Below are 27,095 nucleotides of genomic sequence, written 5' to 3'. Positions count from 1 at the left end.
CCCTTCAGAGCGCAACCGCCGTCATGGCTCGCCCCGGGGGCATGTAAGGTACAGCCCCGGCACGCAGCCTAAGCTAACCTGGGATGCGCCCAGGAGCTGGACACGAAGCTTTGCTCCCCACGTCCCAGTCTCAGCAGGTTTGTATGTGCAGGGGGGAGGGCGAGGGCGGGGCTTTGTTTTTCGGTCCGCAGCAGACGACAAGGCAGACCAGTGAGGGGGCGAGGGGAGCCCGGCTCCGGGCCTCCCATCTTCTGGCTCGCCCGCATCTCTTCAGACCGGCACGCGCGCGCGCGCTCGCTCGCTCGCTCGCACGGAGGGCGCAGTTCTCCCCCCCCCCCCCCCTTTAGAAGCCCGCTGCCCGGCTCCGCTCCAGCTCCCCCGGCGCAGGGGCTGGCCCCGCCTCCACCTCCGCCCGCACCTGCCCAGCCCTGGAACGCTGCCAGCTCGAGGGCGGGGGAGCGGGGCCCCTTCGTGGCCCGGGGCCGGCCGCGCGGAGCGCCACGTGGCCGGAGCCCGCCGGTGCCCCCCGCCGCAAGCGCCTGCGCGCTGCGGTCGCTCGCTGCCTGCCCCGGAGCTGGCGCCGCCCGCAGCCCCCTGCCGGCTCCCTGCCTATTTTAGTCCAAGCGGCCGCTCGCTGGCAGCGCGGGGCCCCGGGCAAGCAGCCGCGAAGTCCCCGGCGCCTCCGCCCTGGAGCCGGGAAACTTTTCCCGAGGCGCCCGGCAGGGGGCTAAGGGCCAGGTAAGGGGGCGCGGGCAGGCTCCCGGCGCACGGACACGCACCCCCCCTCCCCCCGCCGGGGCAGCTGCTGTTGGGGGGAGGGTGTCTCCGGGCAGCGGCGGAAATGGGAGCGGGAGCCGCCGCTTGGCCGGAGGGACCGGGCCGAAACTTCCCCGGGGAGACGCGCCCGGGCCAGCCCCAGCCGGCTGCAGCCCCCGCCCTATCACCCCCGTGTGCCCCGGAGCCAGCCAGAGGGGGGTTGTGTGGGGGGCGGAGGCGGCTCCCGGGGTCACCGCCTGCTCCCCGCCCCGAGCCCCCCCTGCCGGCTGCGGGGTCCCACGGCGGGGAGAGCCGGACGGAGCCGAGCGCTGCTCTCCCCGCCGGGTTCCGCTGCCCGGGCGGGCGGCGCTCCCAGCACCCACGCCCCGCCCGTAGCTGCGTCCTGGCCCCGAAGCCCCATTCTCCTCCCGGCAGCCCGTGACAGTCTCTGTGAACGGGAAGCGGCAGTGTTGTGTTCGTGGCTCGCTTTAGGCGTGGTACAAAGTAACTTCGCAACACTGGATGGGAGGGATACATGATCGCATCCGATGAAGTGAGCTGTAGCTCCCGAAAGCTTATGCTCAAATAAATGGCTTAGTCTCTAAGGTGCCACAAGTCCTCCTTTTCTTTTTGCGACTACAGACTAACACGGCTGCTCCTCTGAAATGAATCCAGACGGAGGACCACGTTCCAAATGGAAAATCAAGCAGCAGTATCACAAATATTTAATCTCATCCGCGGGAAATGCTTAGTTAGGAACTAAGACCAACTGTAAACAGTCCATATTAATTGCTGAAATAACGGATTTCATTGAAACAGGGGCTTTCTTCATAAGAACTCCATTCCTCTGTAAAAGGCTTCACATTAAAAGTAGTACAGTAGTGAAATGCAGTAATTTTGTCTGAAATGTTTTGAGATCACTTAAAGGTTGAAGAGCTTCCTGCTGCCTCAGAAAATGTTCCATTTAGACAGAATATTGCTTGCTTGACACTTGCTCTAAAGCTATCTTTCCTCTCTCTGATCAGTAAAGATATGCATGCAAAACAAAAATCTTTGTTTTGTAAGAATTCCAAGTTTATTTTCCCAGCTGGAGTCCTAATCTCTCTACCTGATCCTGCAGATTTTCCATGTGTATAACTCCTTTTGCACATGGAGCACACAGAGGAGTAGGTTTTCTGTGTGTAGTAATAGTCATAGAATATCATAGAATATCAGGGTTGGAAGGGACCCCAGAAGGTCATCTAGTCCAACCCCTTGTCTTTTCACAAGAACCAACTAGGGGCCAAATCCTTCTCCCTTTACTCAGGGAAGTAGTCCTGTTGACTTCAGATTTGACTTTCTCTTGCCACCACCAAAGAATTATATCTAAATTGAGTAAGAAACTGTAAGAGCAATTACATTAAGACCTGGTCTTTATATTTGCTTTTTTGCACATAAACAAAAGGAGAGTAACACAAAGCATGAGACTTTTTTTTTCTAAATAGAATGTTTTACAAATTCCTCCACAAGCCACCAGCTGTTCCTTAAAGCTTTGTGTACATTTTAACCTGCCAATCACTTTATAGGCAAATATTTTATTTACTTGCTGTCTTATAATATTGAATCATAGTACACCTGGTAATGTCATAAAGATGTCATTGATGAAACCTGGCTTCCAGAAATTAGTTTTCTCGCCATTCTGTGGATTCATGGGAGTTTAGCTGCATACATCCAAGGGAAATGGATGCGGCAGTCAAAAAAGCAAACAGAATGTTGGGAATCATTAAGAAAGGGATAGATAATAAGACAGAATATATCATATTGCATCTATATAAATCCATGGTACGCCTACATCTTGAATACTGCGTGTAGATGTCGTTGCCCCATCTCAAAAAAGATATATTGGAATTGGAAAAGGTTCAGAAAAAGGACAACAAAAATGATAAGGGGTATGGAACGGCTGCCATCTGTGGAGCAATTAATAAGACTGGGACTTTTAGTTTGGAAAAGAGATGACTAAAGGGCAATATGATAGAGATCTATAAAATCATGACTGGTGTGGAGAAGAAGTAAATAACACTTCCTTAACGCAAGAACTGGGGATCACTAAATGAAATTAATAAACAGCAGATTTAAAACAAACAAAAGGAAGTATTTTTCCACACAACACACAGTCAACCTGTGGAACTCCTTGTCACAGGATGTTGGGAAAGTCAAGACTATAACAGGGTTCAAAAAAAGAACTAGATAAGTTCATGGAGGATAGGTCCATCAATGGCTATTAGCCAGGAAGGACAGGGATGGTGTCTCTAGCCTCTGTTTGCCAGAAGCTGGGAATGGGTGACGGGATGGATCACTTGGTGATTCCCTGTTCTGTTCATTCCCTCTGGGGCACCTGGCATTGGCCACTGTTGGAAGACAGGATACTGGGCTAGGGGGACCTTTGATCTGACCCAGTATGGCCTTTTTTGTGTTCTTATGAAAATGACTTTAGTGACCAAAAGAAAGTAAGAAAGGGCTTTCACCTATATTGAGTTGTTGCTATCTAGACATGACACAATACTGTGTATGATGTCAGATCTTAAAGTAGTATAGAAAATCTTGAGGCAGGTACTTTATGTAGTATGCCAGTGACTCATTCAATATCCCTTGAGTTGCATGTGCTGATAGTAAGTAGAATAGATGCTATTAAAGAGGGAAGCATAATATGGCATTTTTAATTTTGAGGGAGAAGGCAAGTTTTTCCCTTCTCTTACAAGTTTTGTTGTAAGAAAATCTCTTTAAGATAAAATTTGATCAGCAGGAAATTTATTGGTTTCAGAGTAGCAGCCGTGTTAGTCTGTATTCGCAAAAAGAAAAGGAGTACTTGTGGCACCTTAGAGACTAACAAATTTATTAGAGCATAAGCTTTCGTGAGCTACAGCTCACTTCATCGGATGCATTTGGTGGAAAAAACAGAGGAGAGATTTATATACATCATACACACTGTAAGGAGAGTGATCACTTAAGATAAGCCATCACCAGCAGCAGGGGGGGGAAAGGAGGAAAACCTTTCATGGTGACAAGCAAGGTAGGCTAATTCCAGCAGTTAACAAGAATATCAGAGGAACAGTGGGGGGTGGGGTGGGAGGGAGAAATACCATGGAGAAATAGTTTTACTTTGTGTAATGACTCATCCATTCCCAGTCTCTATTCAAGCCTAAGTTAATTGTATCCCGTTTGCAAATTAATTCCAATTCAGCAGTCTCTCTTGGAGTCTGTTTTTGAAGCTTTTTTGTTGAAGTATAGCCACTCTTAGGTCTGTGATCGAGTGACCAGAGAGATTGAAGTGTTCTCCAACTGGTTTTTGAGTGTTATAATTCTTGACGTCTGATTTGTGTCCATTCATTCTTTTACGTAGAGACTGTCCAGTTTGGCCAATATACATGGCAGAGGGGCATTGCTGGCACATGATGGCATATATCACATTGGTAGATGCGCAGGTGAACGAGCCTCTGATAGTGTGGCTGATGTGATTAGGCCCTATGATGGTATCCCCTGAATAGATATGTGGACAGAGTTGGCAACGGGCTTTGTTGCAAGGATGTCACCATAAAAGGTTTTCCTCCTTTCCCCCCCCTGCTGCTGGTGATGGCTTATCTTAAGTGATCACTCTCCTTACAGTGTGTATGATAAACCCATTGTTTCATGTTCTCTGTGTGTGTGTGTGTATATAAATCTCTCCTCTGTTTTTTCCACCAAATGCATCCGATGAAGTGAGCTGTAGCTCACGAAAGCTTATGCTCTAATAAATTTGTTAGTCTCTAAGGTGCCACGGGTACTCCTTTTCTTTTTAGGAAATTTATTGGAGTAGGAGAAAAGGACTGTTAGCTGAAACTAGCTTTAGTCTATTTGTTTAGATTGTAAATTCTTGGGGCAGAGACCACGTTTTTGTAATGTGTATGGTGCGTAGAACAGTGCATGTCTAGAGGCTACCACAATACAAATAATAAATAATAATAGCCTAGTAGTTTGATTACATTGGGATAAAGAATTTATAAGCCTCTTCTGACAATGGTAGGCAGAAATGAATCTATTAATGTACTTAAAAAGAAAAGGAGTACTTGTGGCACCGTAGAGACTAACAAATTTTAGTCTGTGTGGTATGTAGATTGTAATGGATTTTTTACCTTCAGTCCTTTTGGTATGATGTCCATCTGTTTGCATTTGGAGAGGAAGATGATGTCTGTCTGTATCTGTACGAGTTTTTTTCATGAAGTTGACAGATTTCCACTCTATACAGCTAAATTCAGTGCCTTGCATAATGACAGGTTTCAGAGTAGCAGCCGTGTTAGTCTGTATTTGCAAAAAAAAAAGGAGTACTTGTGGCACTACTCTGAAACCTATTAATGTACTTGAAAGTGATACTAAATGATCTCTCTCTAGGTGTGCACGCTTCTGTATGGAGTTGCTTTTGTGATAGTCCATATGACACTGTTCCAAAAAAACCCTACCCCCCAGTCCCAATTAAGCACAAATTAGAGGTATATTTTCAAACCTGAATGCCCAAGTCAAGCTAAACTATTTTAGTAACCACTAAAGCAGTGGTCTCCAACCTTTTTTATGCCCAAGATCACTTTTTGAATCTAAGGGCAAACCAGGCTCTACTCCGCCCCTTCCCCAAAGCCTCACCCCACTCACTCCATCCCTCCCTCTCTCTGTCGCTCGCTCTCCCTCACTCACTTTCACTGGGCTGGGGTAGGGGGTTGGGGTTCAGAAAGGGATGCGGGCTCTGGGCTGGGACCGAGGGGTTTGCAGTGTGGGCGGGGGCTTTGGGCTGAGCCTGGGGCAAGGGGTTGGAGTGCAGGAGGGGGTGAGGGGTGCAAGCTCTAGGAGGGAGTTTAGGTGCAAAAGGGGGCTCCGGACTGGGGCAGAGTGTTGGAGGGGGTACAGAGTGCTGGGGTGGGGTCAGCGCTTGGGCAGAAGTTGGTTCAGGGTGCTGGCTCTGGGAGGGAGGTCAGGGCTGGGGTTTGGGGTGTAGGAGGGGGTTTGGGATGCTGGCCCTGGGAGGGGGCTCAGGGTTTGATGTTGGGGGCAGCTTCTGGCTGGGCAGCACTTACCTCTGGTGGCTCCTGGTCGGTGACAGGCGCAGTGAGGCTAAGGCAGGCTCCCTGTCTACCCTAGCCCCACACTGCTCCCGGAAAGGGCCAATACACCCGTGCAGCCCCTGGGCACGTGGCTCCACGCACTGCCCCTCTCTGCAAGCACCGTCCCTGCAGCTCTCCCAGCCAATGGGAGCTGCGGGGGCAGTGCTTGCAGGCAGGAGCAGCGCACCAAAGGAGATTCCTGCCCCCCTTCCCTATCCCCAGCTTCCGGGAGTGGCATGGGGCCGGGGTAGGCAGGGAGTCTGGCTTAGCGGCAGCCACACTGCACCGCTGGAGATCACAATTGACTGGGAGATCCTCTAGGATTGACCAGTCCATCATGATCTAACGGATGGTGACCACTGCACTAAAGTATCCTTGTTACCATACTGGAATGTGTTTTGGAATACATGGGATAGGTAAAGTGATACCCCATGTTTTATCATGTTTATCTATTTGAACTGGTAGCTAACTATTTTTCCTCTTTTGTAGTCTGGCTTTCATATTGGTGCATTGTGATGAACCAAATCTCAGTGTTTACTACTTGGTTTGGAAATAACCAACCATGCTGCATGCACTTAATTTGTTGATGCACGAATTGTAGGATTGCTAGGGGGAGCTCATATGGTTATGCAACATACAAACTAATTAATTTCAAGCTGAATTGTGTTTGCAAGGTTCAAGTGCAGTTCATTAACACAGCTGTAAAACAGCTTTTAAAATATGCACTGTTACTGCTTAGGAGATTCCTTGAAAACAATTTAAAAGTTGTAATGTGTAAACAGGGATGACATTTGATTTCACTTTACTGTTTTCTTTTAAAAATGCAATAAGTCTAAATCATTACATTGTTGACCAGAACAGTATGAATCATGTTTAACATATGTGAATTTTATTCAAGTTTTCTCAAGTGCAAGTAATCCACCATACTTGAAAATAAAAGATCTGGATTGTTTCATTTTGTGCCAGTAGGCTTCTTGCACAATGTTCCCGCTTATCTGAAAGAACTAAAGAAAAGATGCTAACTAGTCTATTGTCTATAACTCAGATTTCTGCAAGAGTACTATGTGCTTTCTATGGGTTATTAGTCCCCATCCAAATTGGAAAAGAAACTGTAAAGTTTTTTAAAAGAAAACGTTATTTAGAATTAAAATGTAGATATCTCCAATATGGGCTGCTATCTGGTATGTTTTACAGTAACAAAGAAGCAATTATTCAATTTATTGTAACTTGCCTAAAATTTTAAACAACAGTAAATTGTTAAAATATTGAAGACAAAATATTTGTAACATCAGAAGCTTTCACTGTACATGATGCTTTTGATAAACCTTAAATAAATTATTCTATACTCATTTTTTTTTAAATTCCGGGGCAGTTTAACAAGTTAGAAAAGGAATGATACAATTAAAAATAGTATCCTTGACCTTGTTTCACATACAAATTCAACTAAGCTCAGTGAATTGAAAGTCCTGAGACAGAGTACACATAAATACTCACATGTTTGTTTAAGAACTTGTATGACTATCTAAACTATTCTGTCAGTCCTTGTTGTAGTACACTTCTGACATCCTGTGCTATAATATTTTTTTTCCTCAGAAAAGTTGACCTACATATACAGAAAAGGGCAACTTAAACTTGAAACGGGTTAAATTGTGTAAAAACAAGTTTTTATAAAGCTTACCACAAGTGGAAGTGTTTCCACAATTATTGAAATTCCAGTGAAAACATTTGCTCTTAAGCAAATAAGCAGTGTTTAAAATGCAAACTTAAATGCACTAAGAATCTGAAAGTGAAACTGACCATAAACAAAAGTGAAGCTGAGTTCATTGCTTTGTTCAAACTGAGAGAAATGCAAAATATAAATGAAGGGTATAAGTGAGAGCTAAATTCAGCCAACCCATGCAGTTTTAACTAGTGCAGAAACCCACAGATCTTTCCTTCTGAATACTTAATATGCTCCAACTAAAGGGCAGTTTGCTTGAAGCCTGAATAAGCACAGTGTGCTATTGCTTTGCCTCTTGACTTAATTGAAAGGACTGAAGTATTAGAAGAGCAAACAGATATCTTAAGTTTTTCAGAAATTAGTGTTCCCAGTATTCTGTGCAGGTGAATAATTAATATTCAAAGAATACCACAGCTAAAGTATTCAGTGACAAATATATGGTGATATAATACAGTTATGAAAACAGTAATTTACCTAAGCAATACATGTTCTGTATGGACTCTGCAATGTCCTCAAACACACACTTTTCTGTATATGGTTGTTTGTTTCAAATAAAATGTACATTTTTTTCTGATTAATCTTTGATATGAACAGATATGAGTATAGCCCATATCACAATTTTGGCTTAATATTTCCTTGTTTTGGAGGAGGATTAGTGGAATATTGCCATTCTATTTACTAATTTTTAATAAGGTTTTTTTTCTTATTTTAATTATTTCTTAAAGCCCTCCTCAAAACACTTCCACAAAACCAGTTCAGTTCCTGCAGAAATACTACTGTTTCGTTTTTAAAAAAAAATACTGTAGTGCTATGTGATCACAGCTCTTATGTCAGATATGTTGATCTCTCACTAACTGATTTGCTTCTGTTGAGACAATGGAAGTTTTGCTGTTTACTTCACAGGAAGTGACATGAACCCTTAAACTAAACTTTTCATACTTGGGGAATCAGATCTTGAATATTTTGATTATTATTAAACCAGAAGTTCATCTTCTGATGGCAGTTTTGACTACGAGAATGGAAACATCTCCGTGAAATTGTGGTGTTCCTATATATTTATAAAATTAGGTAAACTAGTATTAGGCACTTGTTAGAGTGGTACTAAATGGCAGAAACTTTGCAATAAATAGCATTGTTGATTTCCCTGTACTGGGGATAAACTGAATAGTGTCTGCATAGTGGACATTGTGTAGCCCTTGGAGTTATATGTCCTGCACCTAGAGGAACTAGGAAATATCAAGGAACACACACACACTGTTTGCTCTGCTCTGCCAAGTACTTTGTTCCATTAGTCTTGTCAAGGTTCCTTCCCCACTCTGAACTCTAGGGTACAGATGTTGGGACCTGCATGAAAACCTCCTAAGCTTACTTTTACCAACTTAGGTTAAACTTCCCCAAGGTACAAACTATTTTACCTTTTGCCCTTGAACTTTCGCTGCCACCACCAAACGTCTAACTGGGTTTATTATTGGCAAAGAGTCGTTTGGAAACGTCTTTCCCCCCAAAATCCTCACCAAAACCTTGCACCCCCCTTCCTGGGGAAGGTTTGATAAAAATCCTGGAATTTTTTCCATGGTCTTGGAGCTTATAATCTTCCTGAGCAAATGGGTTCCATTGCCACGGTGGCGTACATAAGAACGGCCATATTGGATCAGACCAAAGGTCCCTCTAGCCCAGTATCCTGTCTTCCAACAGTGGCCAATGCCAGGTGCCCCAGAGGGAATGAACAGAACAGGGAATCATCAAGTGATCCATCCCATCACCCATTCCCAGCTTCTGGCAAACAGAGGCTAGAGACACCATCCCTGTCCTTCCTGGCTAATTGCCATTGATGGACCTATCCTCCATGAACTTACCTAGTTCTTTTTTTGAACCCTGTTATAATTTTGGCCTTCCCAACATCCTGTGACAAGGAGTTCCACAGGTTGACTGTGCGTTGTGTGGAAAAAATACTTCCTTTTGTTTGTTTTAAACCTGCTGCCTATTAATTTCATTGGTGATCTCTAGTTCTTGTGTTATGAGAAGGAGTAAACAGGAAATAAGCAAGTGTTTTCACCCCACCAGTCATGATTTTATAGACCTCTATTATATTTCCCCTTAGTCATCTCTTTTCCAAGCTGAAAAGTCCCAGTCTTATTAATTGCTCCTCAGATGGCAGCCGTTCCATATCCCTAATAATTTTTTGCCCTTTTCTGAACCTTTTCCAATTCCAATATATCTTTTTTGCAATGGGGCAACCACATCTGCATGCAGAATTCAAGATGTGGGCATACCATGGATTTATATAGAGGCAATATGATATTTTCTTTATTATCTATCCTTTTCTTAATGATTCCCAACATTGTTCCCTTTTTTGACTGCTGCAGCATATTGAGTGGATGTTTTCAGAGAACTATCCACAGTGACTGCAAGATCTTTCTTGAGTGGTAACAGCTAATTTAGACCCCATCATTTTATATGTATAGTTGGGATTATGTTTTCCAATATGGATTACTTTTCATTTCTCAACACTGAATTTCATCTGCTATTTTGTTGCCTGGTCACCCAGTTTTGTGAGATCCTTTTGTAGCTCTTCTCAGTCAGCTTTGGACTTAACTATCTTGAGTAATTTTGTATCATCTGCAAATTTTGCCACCTCACTGTTTACCCCTTTTTCCAGATCATTTATGAATATGTTGAATAGGACTGCGTCCAGTACAGACCCCTGGGGACACCACTATTTATCTCTCACCATTCTGAAAACTGACCATTTATTCCTACTCTTTGTTTCCTATCTTTTAACCAGTTACCAATCCATGAGAGAACCTTCCCTCTTATGCCATGACAGCTTACTTTGCTTAAGAGCCTTTGGTGAGGGACTTTATCAAAGGCTTTCTGAAAAGCTAAGTACATTATATCCACTGGATCTCCCTTGTCCCCATGCTTGTTGACCCCCTCAAAGAATTCTAGTAGATTGGTGAGGCATGATTTCCCTTTATAAAAACCATGTTGACTCTTCCTCAGCAAATTTATGTTCATCTATGTTTTTGACAATTTTGTTCTTCACTATAGTTTCAACCAGTTTGTCCAGTACTGAAGTCAGGCTTGCTGCCCGGTAATTGCCGGCAACACCTCTGGAGCTCTTTTTAAAAATTGGCGTCACATTAGCTATCCTCCAGTCATTCGGTACAGAAACTGATTTAAATGATCAATTACAAACTACAGTTAGTAGTTCTGCAATTTCATATTTGAGTTCCTTCAGAACTCTTGGGTGAATATCATTTGGTCCTGGTGACTTATTGCTGTTTAGTTTATCGATTTGTTCCAAAACCTCCTCTAATGACACCTCAATTTGGGACAGTTTCTCAGTTTTGTCATCTAAAAAGAATGGCTCAGGTTTGGGAATTTCCCTGACATCATCAGCTGTGAAGACCAAAGCAAAGAATTCATTTAGTTTCTCCGCAATTGCCTTATTGTCCTTGAGTGCTCCTTTAGAATCTCGATCGTCCAGTGGCCCCACTGGTTGTTTAGCAGGCTTCCTCCTTCTGATGTACTTAAAAAAAAGTTTGCTATTACTTTTTGAGTCTTTGGCTACCTGTTCTTCAGATTCTTTTTTAGCCTTCCTAATTATATTTTTACACTTCATTTGCCAGAGTTTATGCTCCTTTCTACTTTCCTCACTAGGATTTAACTTCCACTTTTTAAAGGATGCCTTTTTGTCTCTCACTCCTTCTTTTACTTTGAGCCATGGTGGCACTTTTTTGGTTCTCTTACTATGTTTTTTTAATTTGGGGGTATACATTTAAGTTGAGCCTTTATTATGGTGTCTTTAAAAAGTTTCCAGGGATTTCACTTTTGGCACTGTACCTTTTAATTTCTGTTTTAACTAACTTCCTCATTTTTGTGTATTTTTTCTGAAATTAAATGCTATAGTGTGGGGCTGCTGTGGTGTTTTCCCTGCCACAGGGATTTATATTATGGTTGCTGTTACCAAGCGGTACAGCTATATTCACCTCAGATCCTGTGCTGTACTTAAGACTAAATCAAGAATTGCCTCTAGTGGGTTCCAGGACTAGCTGCTCCAAGAAGCAGTCATTTACTACTTCTGAGTTTGTGATGCCATTTGATAACTTAATAAACTGTCTATACCCCAGGGCCGCCCAGAGGATTCAGGGGGCCTGGGGTCTTTGGCAGTGGGGGTCCTTCTGCTCTGGGTCTTCGGGGCACTTCGCTGAAGACATGGAGTGGAAGGACCCCTGCCGCCAAATTGCCACTGAAGACCCAGAGCAGAAGAAGCGGCGGTGGGCCCTTTACTCCGGGTGTGTTCGGAGGCACTGAAAGACCCCCCGCCGCTGAATTGCGGCCGAAAACTCTCATGGAGGCCCCTATGGGGCCCAGGGCAAATTGCCCCACCTGCTCCCCCCCCCTCGGACGGCCCTGCTATACCCTGGTATAAATAGGAAGTAAATTGACTGTGCAGAAGAGAGATGTTTTGAGGGACTTTATAAGGTTATGAAGTATTTTTAAATGCTTGTCATTTTGTGAAACGTTTTCATAAACGTTTTAGCCAAACTGAAATCTGGCATAGGAGGAAACTCTATTGACTTCAGTAACCCTTCAAGACTAAGAAATTTAAGGTCAGGAACTGACCTTCTTTATCAAGTGGAAATAGTACAAGTGACACTGGATTTGTGGTGTTTTGGCTCTGTGCATTAATCTTGATTATCCCCACATATGTCTTGACAATGTACTGCTCTACTTTAGTGATTTTGGTCTATCTTTTAATGAACCTAAGCCAATCTGTGTTTATATGAGTTGAAATACAGGAGTTACAAAAGCTTTGACTTAACTGGTAGTGGCTATCCAAATCCACTGGAATTCTAAGGCTGCGCTGTGTCAGTTTCTGTTACGTAACTTAATAAATGCTCAGTGTTGTGTGAACTAGGTAGTAGTAAAAAGAAAAGGAGTACTTGTGGCACCTTAGAGACTAACAAATTTATTAGAGCATAAGCTTTCGTGAGCTACAGCTCACTTATGCTCTAATAAATTTGTTAGTCTCTAAGGTGCCACAAGTACTCCTTTTCTTTTTGCGAATACAGACTAACACGGCTGCTACTCTGAAACCTGTCATTAAAAATGCAGCAGTTTACTTCATAGGAATTGGTATTGTATTAATTTGACAAGTGGTAGACGTGGTATTGTTGACATTAAGCTAGAAATATTTGTTATCAAAAGCAAAGTAAACCACAACATAGGACCAGGTTGTCTTAAAAAAAAATCACTTGTTCTGCAGTGGACTAGCAGCAATCTCACTACTCTGCCAAAGGATTTCAGAATAGAAGGCTCAATAGCCATGTGCTTTTTGTCAGTTTTGTTTCTTTGAGTTCAACAATCCTATATTTTGACCCTACTTGTAGTGCCTAAAGATCTCTCCATCTAAGTAACTTAAGAATTTTTATTTGTAGCAGAGCTTACTCTTATCAACTCACTTGGTCAAAGTCCCAAATTCTGCATTTAGTTATATTTTTGTAGTAACTCCACTGATCCCAAGATTTACACTAGTGTGACTGAGAACAGAATTTGGAGAACAGCTCATCTTAAAGCTCCAGGATATCTCTTCTACAGGATTTAGGGTCCAATAGGGCCAGATAGCTCCCGCCTTTTAACAAAATATATATATACACTCTCTCTCACTCTTGCAGATCAGAGACGGGCAGACCTCCAAAACTTCTCATCGGTACTGCCTCACTATATTCCTCTCAACTCTTCTAGATTTCACCATTTTAGCAGACATGTCTTGGAATCCTACAGCTAATGTTCCTTTTTTTAGCAAACTAAAAGGAATTAAAGCTCAGCAGCTAATAAATGTGCTATTGATTTTTCCATGCACCTCTATGAATTGACGTTTCAATGGTGGTACTTCTGAACTGCTGGATCCACTCAACACACCTGTAGCATTTCCTCTAAGTATTGACTGCAGTGGTTCCCGAAAAATCAGTTCCATTTGATGTCCCAAGAAATCTAGTATTTGCAATAGGTTTCTCTTTTTCCTAGTAAAACAGCAGTGGAACTGACATTTAAAGTTGGGTATCTTTCACTTTTAATTACACCGCTGATGAATTTTGATTTTACACTTCCTACCAATGCTAGGCTCATTTTGGATAAGTATATTTTGTTTTAAAATCTGACACAGAAGCAAATATGTTTTTTAAATTCTGGTGATCTCACAGAGCTCAGATATTTAGTGGCTTTTCCTGGGAATAAATCAAAATGAGCAAAATGAATACTGAAAGTGTTAAACAGTATGATGTATATTATAACATGTAGGCTAAATTACAGTGATTCTCAAAGCCGGTCCGCCGCTTGTTCAGGGAAAGCCCCTGGCGGGCCAGGCCGGTTTGTTTACCTGCCACGTCTGCAGGTTCGGCCGATCGAGGCTCCCACTGGCCGCGGTTCACTGTTCCAGGCCAATGGGGGATGTGGGAAGCGGCAGCCAGCACATCCCTCGGCCCACACCGCTTTCCACAGCTCCCAATGGCCTGGAACGGCAAACCCCGGCCAGTGGAAGCCACAATTGGCCGAACCTGCAGACGCGGCAGGTAGACAAACCGGCCCGGCCCGCCAGGGGCTTTCCCTGAACAAGCAGTGGACTGGCTTTGAGAACCATTAGAACTCTAATGCTTTGTTACATTGAGAAATTCTTTCTATATTTTCATGCTTGTATTATAAGAGCAAGTTCCTTTGTACTTGGTGTATACAGAGGCACCCTTAAACTGTGTGGCTTTACTTAGATAGGTTTTTTGCATGTCATAGCTGAAAAGTGTCATTTTACATGTGATGAAAAAGGAACACCCTGCACTATGCTTATGTTCCATATTCACTCATTCGGGGCCAGATCCTTCACCCCTGAAATCAGTAAATGCTTTGCCATTGACTTCAGGGAGTACAAAAGCAGGTGACCTAATTTGTGCCAATAACTTTTCTCAACATGGTAAGGAGCGCTTCTTAATATTTGAAATGTTATTTGTAAGTTTAAAAAAAAAAAGTAAACAAAAAAAGCTAGATCATGCCCTTCCTAGGCATTTCTAGTATATTTTGGGTATCTCCACAGGGTCACCCACTCAGTGAGGTGGTGACTAGCCATAGGTCCTACATTATACAAGTAGGCTGGAGATCCATGAGAAACTCCCCCCAACTATGCTTGAAGACTTTGCTTGTGACTGGAAGGCTCCACCATTTCTTACACCAGCAGTTCTTATGCTGCTACTGTTTCCCTTGTTATGGGCATGATCCAGAGCGCACTGAAGTGAATGAGAGTCTTTCCATTTATTTCAGTGGGCTTTGGATCAGGCCCCCTGACTTCATATTCAGACCTTCTCTGCAGGTTGTTAATTCAGGCATGAACCAACATTTACCTCTGTGACATTATGTCAGAGTTGAATTCCCTACACCAGAGAATCATGCCATCTAGTGCAGAGGTTCTCAAACTGTGCTCCGTGAACCACCAGTGGCCCGTGAGCTTCATTCAGGGTGGTCCACGGATAGTTCCCTCTAAGGTGCACGCACCTGGGCGGCCGCACACAAGAGAATGAAGGGCCACCTGCCTAATTAGTGGAGCTGCGTAAGCATGGTTCCACTAATTAGGTGCCTGGACCGTGGAGAAGACGCACATGTAAGGTGAGATGGTGGCCTTGGAGGGAATAGGAGGTAGGTGGGAGGGGACAGTGGAGTGAGAAGAAGGGGTGGGGGGAATTTGGGACATGCAGGGCTGCAGCGGCCAGAGAAAGAGGCGACTTTCCCCAGCTCCAGGGCTGAAGCTGCTGTGGAGAGGACCCCCCCCCTTCCCAGCCTCAGCTCTGTGGCTGCTGTGGCAGGGGAGGGAGGGAAAGACCCTCACTCCTTTCCGCCCATCTCAGTGGCTGCCGCGGCGTGGGAGACACCTCCCACTTCCCAACCTCAGCTCGGGGGCTGCTGTGGTGAGGGAGAGATCCTCCTCCTCCTTCGCAGCTCGGGAGCTGCCGTGGCTACGGGGGAGAGGGCACATCCATTGCATTGGAAAGGTAAGACTACTGATATTAAAATAGGAGTTGTGTGCTTTTATTTGTAGAACAAAAAAAATTAAGTATATAGCTTTTATCCAAAGTGCTTTACAATAGTTAGCTAACGGTACAAACAGCATTTGGAAAGATCATTAAGTGGTCCACCGAGACCCTCAGCAATTTTCAAGTGGTCCGCATGAAGAAAAGTTTGAGAACCACTGATCTAACATGTTCTTTGGATCTACCCACTTGGCTGCCAACAGACATCCCCTCCTCCCCAGGTTCCATTTCCAGCAGATCTGCCTCAATACATCTTGTTTACAGGGAGGCCTTCCCAACTAGTAGATCGTTTATTTTGGTATTTGTAGCCCTCATTTAAAAAGTTACTACTTGATATGTGAGATTTGATAGGGTTTGAATATAAGTCAAACTTATCGTCAATACTCTGCTTTTTATGGAATAATAGTAGAAATAGTAGCACTATTTGTTGAGTGATACCAGATATTAGAATTTGCATTAGTCATACTATCTATTTTCGACTACATTTTATGAATCACATTTATTTATTAAATTACACTTATTAAATGTGCCCTTTCAGATGTCTCAGGACACAGAATGTATACTAGAAATATTTCTGTTGGCCATATAGTAAAAGAAATTGTACATGTTTATGTATAATGTAAAGTTTAGTAACATTTTAGGGGAGGCTTCATGGTGAAGCAACGTTTACATAGTGGTGTAATATTGGGCCATGTCTACATGGGAATATTCAAGAAAATTAAGGCAAGTCCACTAAAGATGCTGTGAACATAAGTTAAAGCTTGTTTAACATCAATGTGGATGATTGGGTTTTATTTCCTTAAATATGAACACATCACTGTGGTGCTCTACTCTCTCTATTGGCTCCCCATCTAATACATTGTCCTGTTTAGATCTTTGCCCTAATCTTCAAAGTCCTCCATTGGATTGGCCCTGTCTATCCGAGAGATTACTTCTCACTCTGCAACCATGACTTCCCAGGGCAGCTATATTCAGTTGTAACAATGAAACTGCCAGTCAACAAAGGGAAGCTCATGAGAGCAGGAGATAACTTTCACAGGAGTTGGACCCAGCCTATGGAACCCATACCCTCAAAAGATAAGAGTGACCCCCAGATCTCACTGTTAAATGTAAAACTCATTTATTTTTCTTGAGCTTTCTCTCAATAAGTTCTCCTCTCTCGTACTCTACAAACAAAATTCCCCCAAAATACAAATTAATCAAGCTATTGCTCCAACGAACTGGGGGAGTTTTGTTCTTATTTATGTTTGTAAATAATTGGGAGGATCACCAGTACTATAGTGATGAGAGGCCATAGATACATAGAACACACTTGGAAATCTGAATTGAAATTCAACCCCAACTGATTTATCCTATTAAAATATTAACAAGAATATGTTGGTACTTACTCCTACTTTGGTGTTAATGAAACTTGTATTGCACTGCTATCATCCTTGCAATATTGAATATTGCTCCCTAAATTTTCTTTTTGACTTTTTTGTTTATACATGGTCCATAGTTCAAAAAATTAATAAACAGTGTTCTTGTATGTTAGCATATAATTAATAAGGCTCTTGACATAGCTATAAAATAACCCCCACAACACACAATCTCTCCTTAATTTGAATAAGGAATCAATCATGCCAAACTTGTCATTCCTTCAGTGCCGTAAAAGGACTATTGCTGAATATCTGACAATTAGGGCTGTCGATTAATCGCAGCTAACTCGCATGATTAACTCAAAAAAATTAATTGCGATTAATCTAAGTTTTAATTGCACTGTTAATAAATTTCAATTGGTATTCTATTGTTTAAATGTTTTGGATGTTTTTCTACATTTTCATATATATTGTGTTGATTTCAAAGTATATATTTTTGGTTATAAATATTTGCACTGTAAAATGATAAAGAAATAGTATTTTTCAGTTCACCTTATACAAGTACTGTAGTGCAATCTCTATCATGAAAGTTGAACTTAGAAATGTAGAAAGAAAAGGAGTACTTGTGGCACCTTAGAGACTAACAAATTTATTAGAGCATAAGCTTTCGTGAGCTACAGCTCACTTCATCGGATGCATTTGGTGGAAAAAACAGAGGAGAGATTTATATACACACACACACAGAGAACATGAAACAATGGGTTTATCATACACACTGTAAGGAGAGTGATCACTTAAGATAAGCCATCACCAACAGCAGGGGGGGGAAGGAGGAAAACCTTTCATGGTGACAAGCAGGTAGGCTAATTCCAGCAGTTAACAAGAATATCAGATTTCAGAGTAGCAGCCGTGTTAGTCTGTATTCGCAAAAAGAAAAGGAGTACTTGTGGCACCTTAGAGACTAACAAATTTATTAGAGCATAAGCTTTCGTGAGCTACAGCTCACTTCATCGGATGCATTCCGATGAAGTGAGCTGTAGCTCACGGAAGCTTATGCTCTAATAAATTTGTTAGCCTCTGATATTCTTGTGGCACCTTAGAGAAACAGTGGGGGGTGGGGTGGGAGGGAGAAATACCATGGGGAAATAGTTTTACTTTGTGTAATGACTCATCATTCCCAGTCTCTATTCAAGCCTAAGTTAATTGTATCCAGTTTGCAAATTAGTTCCAATTCAGCAGTCTCTCGTTGGAGTCTGTTTTTGAAGCTTTTTTGTTGAAGTATAGCCACTCTTAGGTCTGTGATCGAGTGACCAGAGAGATTGAAGTGTTCTCCAACTGGTTTTTGAATGTTATAATTCTTGACGTCTGATTTGTGTCCATTCATTCTTTTACGTAGAGACTGTCCAGTTTGGCCAATGTACATGGCAGAGGGGCATTGCTGGCACATAATGGCATATATCACCAGAGTACCCAGAAGTCACCTACTACAGGACAGGCCCAACAAAGAAAACAACAGAACGCCACTAGCCATCACCTTCAGCCCCCAACTAAAACCTCTCCAACGCATCATCAAGGATCTACAACCTATCCTGAAGGACGAGCCATCGCTCTCTCAGATCTTGGGAGACAGACCAGTCCTTGCTTACAGACAGCCTCCCAATCTGAAGCAAATACTCACCAGCAACCACACACCACACAACAGAACCACTAACCCAGGAACCTATCCTTGCAACAAAGCCCGTTGCCAACTCTGTCCACATATCTATTCAGGGGATACCATCATAGGGCCTAATCACATCAGCCACACTATCAGAGGCTCGTTCACCTGCGCATCTACCAATGTGATATATGCCATCATGTGCCAGCAATGCCCCTCTGCCATGTACATTGGCCAAACTGGACAGTCTCTACGTAAAAGAATGAATGGACACAAATCAGACGTCAAGAATTATAACATTCAAAAACCAGTTGGAGAACACTTCAATCTCTCTGGTCACTCGATCACAGACCTAAGAGTGGCTATACTTCAACAAAAAAGCTTCAAAAACAGACTCCAACGAGAGACTGCTGAATTGGAATTAATTTGCAAACTGGATACAATTAACTTAGGCTTGAATAGAGACTGGGAATGGATGAGTCATTACACAAAGTAAAACTATTTCCCCATGGTATTTCTCCCTCCCACCCCACCCCCCACTGTTCCTCTGATATTCTTGTTAACTGCTGGAATTAGCCTACCTGCTTGCTTGTCACCATGAAAGGTTTTCCTCCTTCCCCCCCCTGCTGTTGGTGATGGCTTATCTTAAGTGATCACTCTCCTTACAGTGTGTATGATAAACCCATTGTTTCATGTTCTCTGTGTGTGTGTATATAAATCTCTCCTCTGTTTTTTCCACCAAATGCATCCGATGAAGTGAGCTGTAGCTCACGAAAGCTTATGCTCTAATAAATTAGTTAGTCTCTAAGGTGCCACAAGTATTCCTTTTTCTTTTTGCGAATACAGACTAACACGGCTGCTACTCTGAAACCTTAGAAATGTAGATTTATTTTTTTTACATAACTGCACTCAAAAACAAAACAACATGGGCTCTGAAATTTTACAAGTCCACTCAGTCCTACTGTTTGTTCAGACAAACAAATTTGTTTGTTTGCATTTACAGGAAAAAAGGCTGCCCTCTTCGTATTTACCAGAAATAGAAATATTTACCAATATCACCAGAAAATGAGAACAGGTATTTGCATGGCGGTTTTGTAGCTGGCATTGCAAGCTATTTTTGTGCCAGATATGCTAAACATTTGTATATCCCTTCATGCTTCGGCTACCATTCCAAAGGACATGCTTCCATGCTGATGACACTCATTTAAAAAAAAGATGTTTTAATTAAATTTGTGACTGAACTCTTGGGGAGTATTGTCTGTCCCCTGTTCTGTTTTACCCACATTCTGCCATATATTTCATGTTATAACAGTTTTGAATGATGACCCAGCACATGTTGTTCATTTTAAGAACATTTTCACTGCAGATTTGACAAAATGCAAAGAAGGTGCCAATGTGAGATTTTTAAAGATAGCTACAGCACTTGACCCAAGGTTTAAGAATATGAAGTGCTGTCCACAATCTGAGAGGGACAAGCTGTGGAGCATTCTTTCAGAAGTCTTAAAAGAGCAGCACTTGGATGCGGAAACTACAGAACCCGAACCACCAAAAAAGAAAATCAACCTCCTGCTGGTGGCATCGGACTCAGATAATGAAAATGATCATGCGTCGGTCCTCGCTGCTTTCGATTGTTATCGAGCAGAACCAGTCATCAGCATGGACTCATGTCCCCTGGAATGGCGGTTGAAGCACGAAGCGACGTATGAATCTTTAGCGCATCTGGCACATAATTATCTTGCAACACTGGCTACAACAGTGCCATGCGAATGCCTGCTCTTACTTTCAAGTGACATTGTAAACAAGAAGTGGGCAGCATTATCTCCTGCAAATGTAAACAAACTTGTTTGTCTGAGTAATTGGCTGAACAAGAAGTAGAACTGAGTGGATGTGTAGGCTCTGAAGTTTACATTTTTTTATTTATTATTGCAGCTTTTTCTGTACATAATTCTACATTTGTAAGTTCAACTTTCATGATAAAGAGATTGCACTACAGTACTTGTATTGGGTTAATTGAAAAATACTATTGTTTTTTACAGTTGAAATAATTGTAATAAAAATAAATATACAGTGAACACTGTACACTTTGTATTCTGTCTTGTAATTGAAATCAATATATTTGAAAATGTAGAAAATATCCAAAAATATTTAAATAAATGATATTCTATTATTGTTTAACAGTGTGATTAATCACAATAAATTTTTTTCAGAGTAGCAGCCGTGTTAGTCTGTATTCGCAAAAAGAAAAGGAGTACCCGTGGCACCTTAGAGACTAACAAATTTCTTAGAGCATAAGCTTTCGTGAGCTACAGCTCACTTCATCGGATGCATCCGATGCATCCAATGAAGTGAGCTGTAGCTCACGAAAGCTTATGCTCTAATAAATTTGTTAGTCTCTAAGGTGCCACGGGTACTCTTTTTCTTTTTAATAAATTTTTTAATCGCTTGACAGACCTACTGAAAATATGTTCTTAAGAAATATCTAAGACAAGGAAAGTTGTGGGTTTTTTTGTTTTGTTTTTTGCTAGAAATAATTTGTGCAAATTTTTAACAGTGAGAGTAATTAACCATTAGAATAACTTACCTAGGGTGGATTCCTTCCCCCCCCCCCTTACTACTTTAAGCCGGAAGTTATGATGAGCTTGATGCTGGAGCCACTTGGTGAAATTCTGTGACTTGTATTATGCAAGAGGTCAGACTAGATGAACATAGTGCCCATTTCTGGCATTAAAATCTGTGAAATCTTATCTGAGCTAATTTATGCAAATGTTTGTATAAATGCTCTTCTCTTTTCTTCACTTGGCCAGATCAGATCACGTTATGGATCCAACCAAATTGAAAGGATACATGAGTCGGTGAGAAAGAACATGGACTTCTGAGAACACTAACTTTCTAGATGCTTAAAATAGAAGAGCGTAGGATTATGGTGATCAATTACCAGTGGCTACAAAGATGGAAAAGCAATGGACCCCTCTACCTGTACTTATATAAATAAAGTTTTAGAAGGCAGAGAGAACTTAAACTGAACCAGATAATTATTTCAGCCATGGGAGAAAATGAAAGTTTTTGGGAGAGCTTGATATATGCCCATCCTACCTGTGTAGCCTGGAAGCAAGAGGCAGAGGGATCTATCTACCATCTAGCTTGTATTCTGTTTGTTGTTGGCTTCATGGGAGGAAGTGGATTCTTTGGGCTAATGTACGTCTTCAGTTTGCTTGGATTGGGTTTTCTCTGCTCTTCTGTATGGGCTTGGCTGGATGTATGTGCTGCTGATATATTCTCCTGGAATTTTGTCCTGTTTGTGATATGCTTCATACAATTTATTTATGTTACCTACCAAGTTCGGAGTGTTTCCTTTGAAAAAGAATTCCAGGAACTCTACAGTTCTCTTTTTCAGCCTCTGGGAATCTCCTTGACTGTTTTTAGGAAAATTGTCTTGTGCTGTGATGCAGAAGTGGTTACTTTGGAGAAGGAGCATTGTTATGCTATGCAAGGCAAAACACCTATTGATAAACTCTCTATGCTTGTGTCTGGAAGGTTTGTATCAGTTTGTTCTTATCTATTTACCGGGTGGTTTCTTTTCATCCTTCCAAATATAAAAGTAAACAGTAATTCTTTATTTGTATATTGTTTGCTCACAATTAATTCCAGTACCAGAGATTAAATAGGTTGACAGTTTAAAAACTGTAAACATGTCCAGGAAGTCTCCAGCATGAGAACACTTGGAGCCCAAAAGCCTAACAGCTTAAAGAACAAGGAGACTAATATTTTTCCAGACCATTGTATTATACCACTTCCATTTTTCCTTAAATAATTCAAATAAAGGGAGCATGAGTGCATTAATCAATGTGTACACTGTATTTGTACCCATCTATTGTTTTAATAACATAACACTTTTAAAATATTCTTATCTATTACTATAACCTGACTAATGAATCTGATGAAGTGAGCTATAGCTCACGAAAGCTTATGCTCAAATAAATTTGTTAGTCTCTAAGGTGCCACAAGTCGTCCTTTTCATTTTGCTGACTAATATGGAAACAAAATTGTACTACACTGTATAGCAGTGAATGCTATGTTTGTTTAATAGCGTATCGCTACATTATAGCCTAGATTGTACCTGGCTGCTTCATGGGTGTCCAAGGGGTGGAAAAGGCATAAGAAACAAACAGCCTCCCTCCACGACAGCTGGGCACAACCACAGTCCCTGCTAGTGTCTGCATGAGTGCTAGCTATGCTGCAGGAGTAGTGTCCATCCCTCCACATTGGCCAAACATGCAGGGAAGCGCATGCTACACTCCTTCCTGGGGTACAACAAAAGACTTGCACCCCCGTGGGAGATGAGAGCATTAAGCCCCGTCCTGAGTAGCCCTCAGAGAGGCATAAAAGGTCCAGTTGAGTCCTAGATAATTTTTTAACTCATGAAAATCTTGGTCTGTGGAGGGCTAGGCCATTCATACAGAGACCCAGTGTCTCCATGCTATTCCCCTGGCCTCAATCACAGCTTCTGAAACAGCATTATCTTGCATGGGAAAACCATATATGTTACATGAGGGATGTCACCCCAGAGGGCTACCATGCCTCCCTCTCACCTCAGCCCTCTAAAATGCAGAGCCACAAAATAACAAAGGGGGTTCTAAAGGTCTTAGAAGAAGATGATGAATCATGCTTTTTCATCATTTCTATGTATACCTGCCATATCAGGTCACCATATGCCTAACATTCAGCCCTTCCACATGCCAGTCACCTTTAGAATGATCTTGCCTTGAGTAAGGACTATAGGATTTGAACCTTAGTTGCTTGCTTGCTGTTTTGTGTGTGCTTGTTCCAACTTCATAAAAACACTTAAAGAAAACAGTATGAACGAATCAGCATAGACCCCACTGACCTCAACTCCCTATACTGAGTATTAAAGTACCTCACATCTGGCTGCTGTTTAATATTAGAAGTAACTTACTATTCTGTCTACTTTTATGAGTGCAATATTGACATATCCACTGTATTTTGGTAGGATCAGAGTGACAGTTGATGGAGAGTTTCTGCATTATATTTTTCCCCTTCAATTTCTGGATTCTCCTGAATGGGATTCCCTTAGACCTACAGAAGAGGGTGTTTTCCAGGTAAAACATGAGGGGTTTTTGTATACTTCTTTAAACTTTTGCATAGTTAATCACTTTAGAAATTAATGTACTGTATTATTTTTGTTACTGAAAATGCCAGACTTGAGTATATAGGGGAGGGAGGTCTGGTTACTCAATTGATTGGTTATGTCTGTATTCTGTTGGTATCTCCTTTCTATTTAATTTTATATTGTTGTTGCAAAATCTGATGGCTTAGAAAAAATTATTGTGTTCGGCATTTCAGAATTAGACTGCCTTTGTATTATGTGATGGTATTTTTACATTTCGTCTGGGCTGATGCCTGGAGAACTTCTGGATCCAAGGAAACTAGAAATTCTTGGTTTCTTCCCCACCTGTCCTCTATCTGCAATGAGTCTTGGGTCATATTCTCAGCTGGCTTAAATTGACATAGCTTAGTTAACTTCAACTGTTGTATATACAGAGCAGAAAGAATAAGGCACATGCACAGGCAGCAATCCAAGAAGCACTAGTGGCACTTTCAGAGGACTCTTTGTAGGATTTCTGTGGCCAACTGTCATAAAAGCCTGATTCTGCAGTTTTTAGTTGTGCAGCTTTCCTATTGAAGCCTATAGGAGTTTCTTCTGAGTAAGAAGAACAGGCCTGAGCCCTTCATACAATTGTATAGTCAACATCAGCACACCAGAATTTAGCTATTTTTAATCTCATTTTCAGGTAACTCTTACAGCAGAGACAGACTGCCGATATGTGGCTTGGAGGAGAAAGAAACTGTATTTGCTGTTTGCTAAACACCGTTTCATCTCACGTCTGTTTTCAATTTTAATTGGGAATGACATTGCTGATAAACTATATGCCTTGAATGACAGAGTGCACGTAGGAAAAGGACTTCGATACGACATCCGGTTACCAAACTTCTACCAAGTGGCAGTACCAGGGACACCCAAAGTGCAACCTGCAGAACAACTTGTGAGCAATTCAAGACAAAAGTTCACTAACTTTGCAAACTGTGACTCTTCTAAAAAATAACACACACAAAAAATGCTAAATTAAATAGGGAAATACAAGTTGTTAACAGGAAAATCAAGCTGAACAATACCTAGTAAAGCCAAACTTGATTGAAAGTGCCATTTACTTTAGTTAAAATAACTTGCATCCCTTTTCTCCCTGCTGAGCCAGCTGGTTGGCTTGTACATTTTGACTAATTATGCATTATGATTAATTTCTTTTGTTGATCTTATTACTTTTGGGGGGGGGAAATGAATCATGAGGGGATGAAGCTTTATTGTAATTGTGGTGCCTTCTGTGGGTTTTTTTGTTTGTTGTTTTTTAAGATATTTGCATAGCGCTCTTGATCATATTTATTCCAACTTACTTGTCATAATGAATTATGGAATCCAGCAAGTTATCTTATCTTATTTTGAGTTGCTTGTTACATTCATAATTACAATATCTGAACCTGATCTTTTTTTTTTAAACCATCAAAATCTTAGAGAAGATTACTTTAAAAACATTTTTTAACTCAGATTGTCTTGTTTTCTTTTTTAAAAAAGGGAAATGACAGAATGTGAAATGCATAGTAAGACAACTTTTTTTTTCCCATTCAGTCCATGAACAGTTGATTTCTCTGAGGCTATAGGAAAGAAGCATTACAAAAAACATTAATGTAATTGCCGATGTGGAAAAAAAAGTAAAGCAATCAATGTAATTGCGGCAAAGTATATAATAGAAAAAAGATTGTGTAGTGCTTTTTAATAGAATGTGATGCTATAGTAACTAGACTTAAAAGGTGTAAGTACCAATCATAATGCAAAATAAATACTGTACAACAATCCATCACTAACACATTTAAGTCCAAATTTTACAGCAACACTTTTAGCCAGGTTTATCATAAAGTGACACAAATCAGTAAATACATGGGGCTACCAACATAAAACAGCAAAGTAGTGAAGTACTCCTATTCAGCTTGCAAAGTCACTTTTCTGTGCCTATAAACTTTTTAATTTAAAATACATCTTCTCCCTAGTATGTGTGGGTGTCTTTAATAGTTTATGAGGATTCAAGATCAACATTTGGTTGGAGAAAGCTAGTTTTATACCTTTTCCAATTGATCTTGAGGTCATTGTGCCTTTGGGGAAGAGGTGTTTGAATGTCTTTCCTAACTTGCTTCCTTGCTCTATGCTTGATGCATGCCTGTAATCAAAAAAGGGAAAATCATTACTACTTTGAGACAATATTAATGCTTGATACATATCAAGGTAGATTGCCTTTTTAATATTTAAAATTTAAAAATTGCTCTAGGGCTTGGGAGGAAAAGTTAGTGCCTGCCTTTTTGCTTTTTTCTTTTCTTTTTTTTTTTTTAAACTCGATCTTATGAGTCATTGGTGGAGGTTTAAAGCAGTTGCCACAGTGTCTACCTTGAAGGTAATCTTACTGTGTAAGAGAAAAACTTTTTCAAAAACACATTCATCCTGGAGCCTGAGTCAGTGATTTTTAGTAAGAGTGGCTTTACAGAACAAACCAAATAAATCCATGTATTTTAACAAAGTTATTACAAGTGATGAAAAACATATATATTGTACATCACTCAAATAAAATACAAATAAAATAGCATTGTACAATGCAAGAACACATTCTGCTTTTAGCTTTGTCCATTTTCTAGTGAGATAGATATGTAGTGGTGCCATGTGATATTGCAGAACTACTCGTGTATAATGGGGTAATCCCAAATTCATGATAATAAAAACCTCTTTATTATGTATTCCCTATGTTATACCACATGATGTCACAATGTCCATAAAATGACTTTGTTTCTGTAACCCTGTGGCAATACCTGCAGCCATTTAATTAACTGAAAGATGCTGAATTCCTAAATTAATTTTGGAGCTGAGGCTGTACAGCATTTTGCAGGAGGTGGCTTGCACCTCATATAATTACATTCTCTTATTGCTCTGTTGACTTCTCACTTGTGTTCTGCCAACTCATCCATCTCAGCCACAACTATCAAATTTCTTACTCTTCAGATAAACTTTCAACATCTTTTTTTTTTTTAAAGTACCCCAAAATTATTTTTTCCTCACCAAATCTGATGTAGATAAAAACCCAGGATTGAATATGTCCTTTGCTCTATAATTTGTTTTGGACCAATAAGAGGTTTTACAATATTTTATGAAGCCCAAGGACTAGAAATGCCATTAGAAAGCTAGTATTCTAATTTTGACAGATATTGACAAAGCATTGATTTATTGCTCTGTTAGACCTTAAAATCAAGACATCCTGACTTTTTTTTCTTTTTAAAAAAAAAAGCTAATTTTAAATAGAGGTTTTA

The 27,095-nt window shown here is 41.2% G+C and overlaps 1 protein-coding gene across 4 annotated transcripts; it reads left to right on the top strand.

The window, feature by feature from the left end:
* Positions 1-27,095, top strand: POPDC3 (popeye domain containing 3). 4 transcript variants are annotated; one of them, XM_043510735.1, is made up of 6 exons: positions 459-738; positions 16,532-16,768; positions 21,479-21,526; positions 22,098-22,208; positions 23,683-23,791; positions 24,485-27,095. In XM_043510735.1, the coding sequence occupies exons 3-6, from the start codon at positions 21,492-21,494 to the stop codon at positions 24,794-24,796; spliced, it is 567 nt and encodes a 188-aa protein (XP_043366670.1). In that variant the 5' UTR covers positions 459-738; positions 16,532-16,768; positions 21,479-21,491; the 3' UTR covers positions 24,797-27,095. The 4 variants fall into 4 exon arrangements, with proteins under 4 accessions (XP_038251300.1, XP_043366670.1, XP_043366669.1 ...); XM_038395372.2 differs by lacking the exons at positions 459-738; positions 16,532-16,768 and adding an exon at positions 1-137; XM_043510734.1 differs by lacking the exons at positions 459-738; positions 16,532-16,768 and having other exon boundaries at positions 21,450-21,526.

The sequence above is a fragment of the Dermochelys coriacea genome, chromosome 3 (genome assembly GCF_009764565.3).
Source record: "Dermochelys coriacea isolate rDerCor1 chromosome 3, rDerCor1.pri.v4, whole genome shotgun sequence".
NCBI classification, from domain to species: Eukaryota; Metazoa; Chordata; order Testudines; family Dermochelyidae; genus Dermochelys; species Dermochelys coriacea.
The sequence above is the reverse complement of the archived record's forward strand: the minus strand, read 5'-3'. Positions and strand labels throughout refer to the sequence as shown.

Excerpts from the sequence above, each read along its gene's own strand:
- POPDC3 (XM_043510733.1), top strand. The coding sequence starts at position 21,718 with ATGGGAGAAAATGAAAGTTTTTGGGAGAGCTTGATATATGCCCATCCT. Across the intron at positions 22,209-23,682 it reads TCTATGCTTGTGTCTGGAAG|GATCAGAGTGACAGTTGATG; the intron begins GTTTGTATCAGT and ends GTATTTTGGTAG. Across the intron at positions 23,792-24,484 it reads CAGAAGAGGGTGTTTTCCAG|GTAACTCTTACAGCAGAGAC; the intron begins GTAAAACATGAG and ends TCTCATTTTCAG.